Source organism: Aphidius gifuensis, linkage group LG6 (genome assembly GCF_014905175.1).
Source record: "Aphidius gifuensis isolate YNYX2018 linkage group LG6, ASM1490517v1, whole genome shotgun sequence".
In the NCBI taxonomy this organism is placed as follows: Eukaryota; Metazoa; Arthropoda; class Insecta; order Hymenoptera; family Braconidae; genus Aphidius; species Aphidius gifuensis.
The window spans coordinates 14590595-14603254 of record NC_057793.1 but is presented as its reverse complement, the minus strand read 5'-3'; the positions used below and the strand labels follow the sequence as shown (position 1 = coordinate 14603254).

The 12660-nt window shown below is 25.8% G+C and overlaps 1 protein-coding gene across 1 annotated transcript; it reads left to right on the top strand.

Annotated features, from left to right (window-relative positions):
* The first annotated feature begins 9386 nt into the window (after nucleotides 1–9386).
* Nucleotides 9387–10732, top strand: LOC122859879 (cellular nucleic acid-binding protein homolog). Its single transcript, XM_044163562.1, has 2 exons — nucleotides 9387–9486; nucleotides 10041–10732. Exons 1-2 carry the CDS (start codon nucleotides 9387–9389, stop codon nucleotides 10730–10732), a joined length of 792 nt encoding a protein of 263 aa, XP_044019497.1.
* The last annotated feature ends 1928 nt before the right edge of the window (nucleotides 10733–12660 follow it).

The window sequence follows — 12660 nt, the reverse complement described above, 5'->3', positions numbered from 1 at the left end:
TTTTGTTGTAAAATAAATGACTGTTTTTTTTTGTTTTGTTTTATTTCCTAATGTTTTTTGTTTCTGTTGTTTAATAAAAAAAAAAAATAAACGACCAATAAATTTCAAAAAAATATCGTAAAGTCTACAGATGAAGCGTCGTCGATTGAAACATTGCCGGAATCGATCCGTCAATATTTGGAATTGAGCCCTATCGAAAAATGCAGATATTAAATTTAATAAGGCCCAAAAATTCAAAATAAATATGATAATTGCTTTTGGGAAAAAAAAAAAAACATAAATTTCATTTAACATCAACTAATTCGGTTCGGCGGTTCAAAAAATATCTTGCAAAAACAAATTCTGACACTACATTTTGTTTAATAAAAAAAAAAATAAACGATCAAAAAATTTCAAAAAAATATCGTAGAGTCTACAGATGAAGCGTCGTCGATTGAATCATTGCCAGATCCGGTCCGTCAATATTTGAATTTGAATAAATGATCCGGCTACGATATTTCATGGGGGCTCGTCCGGTTTCAAGACGATAAAACGCGTACGCGGAGCGTAGAATTAGGCCGAAAAAATTAATTACGCGCGCGGGAAAATTCGGAGAAGAAATTTTTTTTTTGTTGCGCGAAAAATAAAATAGATAAGTTTAAAATAATTTTTTTTTAGGGGGTAAAGTCTAACGCGGCGTCTCTTTTGTCGGCAAAATAAATAATTTTGTTAAGGGAAAGGAAATATAAAGTTTTATCGCGTTTTTAGAGTAAAATTTAACACGTTTTGTTTAAAAAAAAAAAAAAAAAAAAAAAAAAAAGAGAGATAAAATAACATAAATAAATAAAATAAAAAGGACTAAGGGCGGCAAATAAAATTGTTTTTTCCGGGGTAAATTAGTTACACTTTTAAAAAAAAAAAAAAAAAGAAGAGAGAAAAATACATAAAATAACATAAAATAAATAAAATAAAACTAAATAAAATTTGCCATGGTCGGCAGATAAAATTGCACAAATCTACACGACCCTTAGCAATAAAATTTAATAGTTTTTTTTCTTCGGAAAAACATTAAAAATTTATTTTAATGTTTCCGGCCCCTTCTTATCTTTTTATTTTACTACCTAGGGTGTGGTTGGGTTTTTCCAAATTTAAAATTTTTTTTTTTCTTTCACGGTCAAAGTACCCCCTTTTGTAATCGTTACGATAGCCGACATCCGGGCACGAAGAAGGTCAAACAAAAGAAAAGAAAAGAGAGAAGAAAAATAAAATAAAATAACAGCATGGAAAAAGTGCTTGACTAATTGTAGGCTTAAGTTGTTTAAATATGCCTGTACCAAATAAATCAATTAATCTTTACCTAACAATTTAAAATAATACTTTTAGGAATATTAAAACCAATAATAATTATAATAAATAACAAACAAACTACGTAAGTGAGGGCGAGCAGACATTATTGTTATCAAATTGAAATTTGATTTCATGTTAATTATAAATTAATCAATTAAAACACTTGGACTAAAGTTCCTTTTCTACAATAATTATTATAAATAAATAATAATTAATTTAATTATTTGGATTAAATTTCCTTTTTCCCAATAATTATTATAAATAAATAATAATTAATTTAAACTTTTGGATTAAAATTCCTTTTCAACAATAATTATAATAAATACATAATAATTTAAATTATTGAAAGGATTAAATTTCCTTTTCAACGATAATTACTATAAATAAATAATAATTTACTCTAATTGAATATTTGGGGATTTAACATCCTCTTTCAACAACAATTAAATAATAATTTAATTGGTCTGAATGATTGGGATTGAACTTCCCTTTTCAACAATAGTTCATTACAAATAAATAATAATTTAATTGTTTTAAAGATATACCAATTTTTTTTTTTTTTTTTTTTTTTGATAATTATCACGCATACATTAACAATAAATTAGTGATTTAAATATTTAAGATTTGATGTCCTTTTTCGACAATTATTATGCGTAAATTAATAGTAAATTAATTAGCCCTTGGCGACAGTTATTATTTTATACATAAATAATAAATAAATTCATTTAAATATTTGGAATTTATTCTCCTGTTTCAATAAATTATTACGCACACATTAGTATCAAATTAATAGATTTAAATACGCAAGATTTATCGCCCTTTTTAACAATTAATACGCATACATTAATACCAAATTAATGAATTCAAACACGCAGGATTTATCGTCCTTTTTCAACAATTAATATGCGTACATTAATAGTAATTTAATTTAATTAAACACTTGGAATTCATTTTCCTATTTAGATAATTATTACGCATACATTAATATTAAATTAATGGACTTAAACACGGTGGATATATAGCCCTTTTAAAACAATTAATAATATTAAATAAATTCATTTAAATATTTGGAATTCATTTTTCCTATTGCGATAACTATTACATACACATTAATACTAAACTAATGGATTTTAATAAGCGAGATTTACTGCCCTTTTGCAACAATTAAATACGCATACATAAATAATAAATGAATTTATTTAAATATTTGGAATTTATTCTTTTATTTCAACAATTATTACGCAAACATTAATATCAAATTAATGGATTTTAATAAACGAAATTTATTGCCCTTTTGCAAAAATTAAATACGCATAATTAGATAATAAATAAATTCATTTAAATATTTGGAATTTATTCTTTTATTTCAACAATTATTACGCAAACATTAATATCAAATTAATGAATTTTAATAAACGAGATTTATTGCCCTTCTGCAACAATTAAATACACTGTAAAAGAAAAATAATTAGTTTTACTATAAAAAAAGAATTATTTTTACTATTTTTTCTGGTACTCGGGGACGTTTTCGAAAAAATAATAACATGTACTATGCACATAGTAAAATTATTTATCCTAGTATAGTTTACAATGTTCCAATTGGAGAAGATACGATGTATCTTGTTAAGAAGTACTATGTTGCATAGTCAAGTCTAGCGTTCGTTGAATCTACTATGTTGCATGGTGAGATTTACGATGTTCAATAGTACATTTCATTATATTCTATTTGTATTTTCGATAAAAAAAAACAGAATTATTTGTTTATTTAAAAAATAACTTTAAATTATTTATAATAATTATTATTATGTTTATACATGTTTTTCAACTTGGCCATTTCTTGACCTAACTCGGGATTCGAACCCGGGTTTCTGGATTTGAACTCCGATCGTTTACCCAAATTGCCATTCAGGTATAAAACAGTAGAAGAATCGAAAATGTCTATATATATTTATTCTCTTTTATTCCCTTCTTCTTTCATGCTAGCATAGTGAAACTAACTACAGACCTAATAATTTTTACCATTTTGTATATAGTAACACCTACCTTTAAAGGTTTCCATAGTACGGTTCATTTTCCAAATGTACCCTCACGGTCATGGTGAATTTAAACACACAACATAATACAAAGTAACAAGTTTATGGTTGTTCGTATCATTGGTATAGTGAAGACTATCTATTGAACAAGTAAAGTCTACTAAAACCATAATAAAAACCGGTTTTACCTCAGCAGAGTACTTTTTACTATGTTACTATCGTGAAATTTAAAATGCACATCGTAAAAAAAATTATAAAAAATAATATGTTGAACCATATTTCCGAAAACGTCCCTCAGTACTATAGTAACATAGTAAAACTAATTATTTTTTTTTTACAGTGTACGCATACATAAATAATAAATAAATTCATTTAAATATTTAGAATCTATTCTTTTATTTCAACAATTATTACGCAAACATTAATATCAAATTAATGGATTTTAATAAATGAGATTTATTGCCTTTTTGCAAAAATTAAATACGCATAATTAGATAATAAATAAATTCATTTAAATATTTAGAATCTATTCTTTTATTTCAACAATTATTACGCAAACATTAATATCAAATTAATGGATTTTAATAAATGAGATTTATTGCCCTTTTGCAAAAATTAAATACGCATAATTAGATAATAAATAAATTCATTTAAATATTTGGAATTTATTCTCTTATTTCAACAATTATTACGCAAACATTAATATCAAATTAATGGATTTTAATAAATGGGATTTATTGCCCTTTTAGCAAAAATTAAATACGCATAATTAGATAGTAAATAAATTCATTCAAATATTTGGAATTTATTCTCTTATTTCAACAATTATTACGCACACATTAATACCAAATTAATGGACTTTAATATTGCCCTTTTGCAACAATTAAATACGCATAATTAAATAATGAATAAATTAATTTAAATATTCGGAAATTATCCTCTTATTTCAACAATTATTACACACATATTAATATCAAATTAATGGATTAAAATAAATAAGATGTATAATCCTTTTTCAACAATTAATATGCGTAATTTAATAGTAAAGGAATTTAATTAAATATTTGGAATTTATTTTCCTATTGCGATAATTATTGCGCATACATTAATACTAAATTAATGAATTCAAACACGCGAGACTTATTATCCGCTTTAAACAGTTAATAATAATGAATAAATTTATTTAAATATTTGGAATTTATTCTCCTATCCCAATAATTATTGTACACACACTAATACTAATGAAATTAAACAAGCGGGATTTATCGTACTTTTTCAACAACTAATATGCGTAATTTAATAGTAAATGAATTTAGTTAAATATTTGGAAGTTATTTTCCTGTTGCGCTAATTATTGCGTATACATTAATACTAAATTAATGAATTTTAAACGCGTGGGATTTATTGTCTGTTTTAAGCAATCAATAATAATAAATAAATTCATTTTGAACATTTGGAATTTATTCTCTTATTTCAATAATTAATGCACACACATTAATAGCTAATTGATAGATGTAAATACGCGGGATTTATTGTCCTTTAATAACAATTAACGCGCATACATCAATAACAAATCAATGGTTTCAAATATGGAGAAATTATTTTAAATCTTTAGTAATTAGCACGCAAGCACTAATACTGAAAGACTTGGAATTTATTTAATTTCTTTACAGTAAAAATAAAAGCCATTAATTCAAACATCCAAATTTTATTTTACTTTGTCAAGTACGCATACATTAATGACAAATTATTTGGTTTAAATATTTAAGATTTAATTCCCTTATACAACAGTATTTAATCATATATGAATAATAACCAATCAAAATTAATCTTAAGAATTTATCTCCCCTTTTCAATAATTACTATACACACATTAAAAATTCAATTAATAAAAAAAAAAAAACAATTTATCCAACTTAAATATTTGAGAGATTAAAATTCCTTTGCGATAATAATTGTTATAAATAGATAATAATTTAATTTATTTAAATATTTGGGAATTAAAAACCCTTGTCAACAATAATTAGTACAAATAAATAATAATTTAATTAATTAAATATTTGGGGTAACACAGAATTCAAAAAAAAAAAAAAAAAAGGGAAAACACGACACGCGGGGAAAAACGGAACTAGAGGGAAGAAGTTCGGCCATTGCGGGAAAACTGAAAACACCCCTAAGGCCCAAACTCCTCCCCCGAATAGGCGTACGAGGAAAGCTGGACGAGCGGGCCTAGCCAACACCGGAGGGCGGGTCCCAACAACCCTTAGCCACCATTAAAAAATGCAATGGCGTTGCAACCCATCAATGTCGGCTGTTAAGTCCCTCTTTTAATTAAAAACGATTTTTATTAAATCATTTTTATAAAAAAAAAAAAAAATCAATTTTATTTAAATAATTATTATATTATTATTCACTTTTTAATTATTTATTTATTTATGCATTTTAGTGAATAAACATTTAAACAATAGATACACATAATTTAATTCACCGTTTATTTAAAAATATTCCAGCATTTTACATAATATGTACGAAATACCGACCTCAAATTTTTTTTAATAATCATCATATTATTATTCCCTTTTTGAATATTTATTTATTTAAACATTTGTAATAAATAAACAATTGAGTTAGTTTTTTTTATATAATCGAGACATTATTATTTTGATTTCTAATATTTTTAATATTTAAACATTTTAAATCGAGTTTATTATTTTTTTTATATAATCGATATATTATTATTTCGATTTTAATACCTTTTACATTTAAACATTTTAAATAAATAAACAATCGAGTTTATTTTTTTTTATAATCAATATATTATTAATTCGATTTTAATACCTTAACATTTAAACATTTCAAATCGAGTTTATTATTTTTTTATATAATCGATATATTATTATTTCGATTTTAATACCTTTTTACATTTAAACAATCTTTTTTTATCAACATTTAAACATTTACACATTTCATAAATAAACGATCGAGTTATTCTAAATAATCGATATACTATCACTCCCTTTTCAATATTTTAACATTTAAACATTTTTAAATGAATAAACAAGCGAATTTATTTCCAATAATCGATATATTATTACTCCCTTTTCAATATTCAACAATTACACCTTGTCAAATAATAAACAATCGATTTTATTCTTGACTAATCGATATATTAACTATCAATAGTACATCGGTTGTGTCCAAATGATCGATAGGCTAATATCATCCCTTTAAATATATACCACCTACATTATAACAATTAGTAATGATATCAAATTAATTTAAATTACTAAAAAATTCTTTTTCTGGGATACAAAAAAGTATAAATAAGAAAATTTTTTAACCGTAACGGAAAATTTATTCCTTTCATGAATATAAAAATTAATATTACCCTTATAAATTTTAAAATAAAATTTAATTAATTAAAATTTAAACAATTTAAATTTTTAATTATTTACAAAAAAAAAAAAAAAAAAAAAAAAAAAATTGCTTTTGCTGGGACTCGAACCCACGTCTATGTTAAAATCATTTGCTTTTACAAGAAATGAACTATTCAAATAGTTTATGAATATAAAATTAATATTATTCTTATAAATTTTAAAATAAAATTTAATTAATTAAAACAATTTAAATTTTTGCTTATTTAAAAAAAAAAAAACAACATTGCTTTTACGGGGATTTGAACCCACGTCTATGTTAAAATCATTTGCGTTCACAAGAAAGGAACTATTTGATAGTTATGAATAAAAAATGAACATTATTCCTATAAATTTTGAAATAAAATTTAATTAATTAAAACAATTTAAATTTTTACTTATTTACAAAAAAAAAAAAACATTGCTTTTACGGGGATTTGAACCCACGCCTATGTTAAAATCATTTGCTTTCACAAGTAATGAACATGTCAAATAGTTTATGAATATAAAATTAATAGTATTCTTATAAATTTTAAAATAAAATCTAATTAATTAAAATTTAAACAATTTAAATTTTAATTATTTACAAAAAAAAAAAAAAAAAAAAAAAAAACATTGCGTTTACTGGGATTTGAACCCACGTCTATCTTAAAATCAATTTCTTTCACAATTAATGAACTATAGATACAAAATTAATATTATTCTTATAAATTTTAAAATCAAATTTAATTAATTAAAGTTCAAACACTTTAAATTTTACTTAATTACAAAAAAAAAAAAAAAAACAATGTGTTTACTGGGATTTGAACCCACGTCTATCTTAAAATCATTTTCCTTCACAATTAATGAACTATAGATATAGAATTAATATTGCTTTTATAAATTTTAAACTTAAATATAATTGATAAAAATTTAAACACTTTAAATTTTACCTACTTACAAAAAAAAAAAAAAAAAAAACAAACATCGCCTTATTGGGATTTGAACCCACATTTCTGTTAAAATTATTTTTTTTAGGCAACTAATGGATCATTCAAATAGTTTATGGATACAGAATTAATACTATTCTTATAAATTTGAAAATTAAAATTAATTAATTGAAATTTGACTTGTTTAAATTTTTTTTTTTTTTTTTACTATTTAGAAATAAAACATTGCCTTTACTGGGATTCAAACCTACGTCTAGGTTGAAATCATTTCTTGTACAATTACTGAACATTTCCAATCACCTATTAATACAGAATTAGAGTATTCTCAGAAATTTTTGAATATAAATAATAAATTTTTTTTATTATTATTTTTACCCTTCTTGAATTTTTGTTTTTTTTCTTTACAAAATTTTATAAATAATAGTTTGAGTTTATAACAATTTTTATTGATACTAATTACAAATTTGGGGGAAATAAATAATAAAAACATTGACAAACAACAATAATCTTGCAACGAAATTCCCTTTATCGGATTTAATGGATGGTGGCCCTTATTCAGCCACATAAATTTTAGCATAGAATAAAAATTGTAAAAATCTCTAATGTCGAGTGAAAACACGGAAATAAGCCAACCTGTAAAAAGATATAACCTTAGACAAAGAGGGGATTTGTATTACGGCCCAGACAGGAAAAAATTGTCAGGGGCAGAAGCACGATCAATTAAAAAGAGAAATAGCTTAAAAAGTTTGGTATTACGGAAAAATCAATTCAAAAGCGGGGTAAACGAAAGTTTCAATTTAATAAACTTGAATACACCATTAAATCCATGTAATCCGAATTTCGAGACAAGATTATATCAAGAAGAATCAGAAAAATTAAGATTCGAGCTTGAAGAAGAAAGAAAAAATAAAGAAATTTCCGAAATTAAACAGAAAATTGAAGTAGAGCGTCTAGAATCAGAGAAATCCGATTTGGAACGCAAAAACAAAGACTTAAACGATTTTTGGAGCCAAAAATTTGAAGTCGACCGTCTCGCAAAAGAAAAATTTGAAAAAAGTCAAGAAATTAAAGTTTTTGGCGAGAACGTTAAGACCAATTCGAGTTGGCAAAGTTTTAGTTTATTAACTAAATTGTTTTTTAGCAGTAAACAAAGCCAAGAAATCAAAAATCAAATTGACAAAGAAATTCTAGAAAAAAGACCATCGCCATTGGAGAACGTAACTGAAACGCATGAACCAGAATTAACCAAAGTTATAATTAACACCCCAATAAAAGTTCATATTAATTCGCCCGCAATAAATATACATCATCATAACGATTCTATTATAACCAACGACGACGATAATTATAACGACAGCTACAGTAATTATATTGCAAGAAATACAACTTTGCCAGACAGCAACAGCAGTGACAGCAAGAGTGAAGCATCAATTGAACAAGAACAAGAAATATCGATAGAAAACTTGGAAGAACAATATTGGGAAGACGAGCTTACTCAACAAGTTATATAAGCACAAAATCTGATAGCTGAAATCGATCTTGAAAATACAAAGAAAAAAGAAAAAGAGTTAAGAACAAGTCCAGTTGCAACTAATAATCTAAATAAGGGAAATAAGAACAACGATAATAAAAATACAGGTAATCTCAATATCGAACCCGAACAAAGAATTCCAATAAATAACAAAATGGCGGACGTAACAGCAAAAAGATTAGCAGAGATCCAAGAAACAACACATCTTATGACTCTTATGAATAAATTATGTAAAAGTATTACCAATTATACAGGTAAATCACAAGAACTCACAAGATTCAGAATAGAATGTGAGGAAAGTCGAGACTATGTGGGTAAGGACCTAGAAAAGAATTTGGTGGAAATGATAGTACGTACCAAAGTGAGTAGAGAAGTACGAGATGATATGACTAAAAAGAAATTTGAAAGCATTGAAGATTTGATGAAGTCACTCAGGGAATTGATAAGCAAAACCAAAAACGAAAAAGTGCTAATCGGGGAAGCTTTCAAACTCATTCAGAAAAATAATGAACCCATAAGAAACTTCGTCAAAAGAATTCGAGAATGCACAAATTTTATTGAAGAAATGCATACACCCGCAGAAAATGAAAGACCAAAACAAATCAAAAATGAAATGAAGAGCTAGCAAAAGACGTACTAAGGCCGGGAATCAAACCTGAACTTGGTGATTACATAAACTGGTCTGAAGATTATGAAAAGATTTAATGAAGGTAGCTTAGTAGACAAAAGGGACATTTTGCAAGTGAATGTACTCAAGAGTTTATCACTTTGAAACAATGCACAAAATGTAATGGTAAAAACCATTCAGAACAAGATTGTTGGAAAAATAAGAATCAACAAAAATGCCAATTGTGTGACAGTACGGAACACATAGCAAAAAATTGCCCAACAATCGCATCAAAACTAGAAAATGACAAAGTATGTCAGATTTGCGACATTAAAGGTCATGACGCAAAAACCTGCTATAAGATTGGAAATTATGTCAGACCACAACAAAACTACGCATCACCAACATGCCAATTATGCGGAATAAGGGGGCATGCTGCGAGAAATTGCGGAATGCAACGAGAAAATCAACAGCGTCCGCAAGTGAGATTCAATGAAAAACCAACACCAATGTGGAATCAACGCCCTACTTGCCAACTATGTAATATAATTGGTCACCAAGCAAAAGATTGCAATCAGCGACGACGGTCAAACAATGGTTATAATAATGGAACCAATAATGGTTATAATAATGGTTACAATAATGGTAATAATGGTAGCTATTATAATGGTAATAAAAATGGCTACAATAATAATTACACGAACGGTTATAATAATGGTTATAATATGGGTAATAATAATGGTAACATGGTTGGTAATAAATATGCGGATAATAGAAAAGACGGTTCAATTCGAGGTTGCGATTTCTGCAAGGGTGATGATCATATAGAAATAAATTGTGTTAAGAAAAAATTCCAACAAAGAGTGCAGGGAAACTTGCAACCGTCCCTCTAAGCGAGAAGGGACGGCCTAAACTAATAATTAAAGAAATTAATAGTAAAAATATTGCGGCTATGGAGGCAACTGGTTTTATATCCGATAATGATTGCGTAATTATTAAAGAAATAGATAATGATTTAAATAATGAAATGTTAAAAATAAATAAGAAAGTAGAGTCAATTAAAATAAATAAACCAGTTATCACCATAAATGCAACAAATTTTAACACTATTCCATATATAGAGATCAAGCTAAATAACGGTAATGAAACGGTAAAAATGATGTTAGATTCGGGAGCAACCCCGAATTTATTAAAAAAATCTCAGGCATAAGGCCTTGAGATAAATGAAGGTGAAATAGAAACCTTGCAAGGCATATCGGAGGGTCTTATAAATACATTGGGAAAAGCTAAAATAAATATTTTGGGCAAAGAAATAATCTGCCTAATCATTCCTGACAAAGTACCTATTAATTGCGCAGGTATTTTGGGTTCGGAATTTTTCGAATCAACAGGCGCAATTATAAACTTCGATAAACATATATTGGAAATTAATGAAAAATCTATTGTCTTTGAAAACCCAAAAATAGAAGGGTTTATTATAGGACCAGAAATAAATATGGTCGATTTCAAAACGGTAAACGACATGCTCGAGAACGATGGAATCCGGAACCGGAAATTCTCTGGAGAGGGCCAAATTGATTTCAAATGAAAAATTATTAAAATTAAATGAAATTCCTTTGAGTAGGTTTTCAAATGAAAAATTATTAAAATTAAACGAAATTCCTTTGAGTAGGGTTTCAAATGAAAAATTATTAAAAATAAACGATATTGATTTGAACGAAATTCCTTTGAGTAGGGTTTCAAACGAAAAATTATTAAAAGCAAATGATATTGATTTAAACGAAATTCCTTTGAGTAGGGTTTCAAATATAAAATTATTAAAAATAAATGATATTGATTTAAATGAAATTCCTTTGAGTAGGTTTTCAAATGAAAAATTATTAAAATTAAACGAAATTCCTTTGAGTAGGGTTTCAAATGAAAAATTATTAAAAACAAATGATATTGATTTAAACGAAATTCCTTTGAGTAGGGTTTCAAATGAAAAATTATTAAAAATAAATGATATTGATTTAAACGAAATTCCTTTGAGTAGGGTTTCAAATGAAAAATTATTAAAAATAAATGATATTGATTTAAACGAAATTCCTTTGAGTAGGTTTTCAAATGAAAAATTATTAAAATTAAACGAAATTCCTTTGAGTAGGGTTTCAAATGAAAAACTATTAAAAACAAATGATATTGATTTAAATGAAATTTCTTTGAGTAGGGTTTCAAATGAAAAATTATTAAAAACAAATGATATTGATTTAAATGAAATTTCTTTGAGTAGGGTTTCAACTGAAAAATTATTAAAAACAAATGATATTGATTTAAACGAAATTCCTTTGAGTAGGGTTTCAAATGAAAAATTATTAAAAATAAACGATATTGATTTAAATGGCTTGGGGACGTGAGCGCCGAAAAGGTTCTGTCCGACCTGAGTAAACTTATAAATATAAAAGTCCCTGATCATGGAATTTTGCGCATGCGCGAAGGTTACAACGAGTGTGATAAGTCGCAAAGTTTTTAAAACGAAAATGCCGTTAGCCAATAATTATAAAATAATGAATGAATAATTAAAGTCTATAAAAATTTACACGGCTAATAAGTTTAATGAAAACGTTTATCATAGTCGTCACGATTAGTTTTACAATATGATTTTGTTAACTTACTACATGATGTTTCTTACACAGTCTGTTTTTACAATCGTAATTAATTCTTGTTTATCGATAAAATTGTTTATTTATCAACAAAGTACCCAATCAATTCGTTTACAAGAATTCCGAATGAAGGGAACTCGTTGGTTTTACTATTTACTATTCTCAATCGTTGTAAGAAA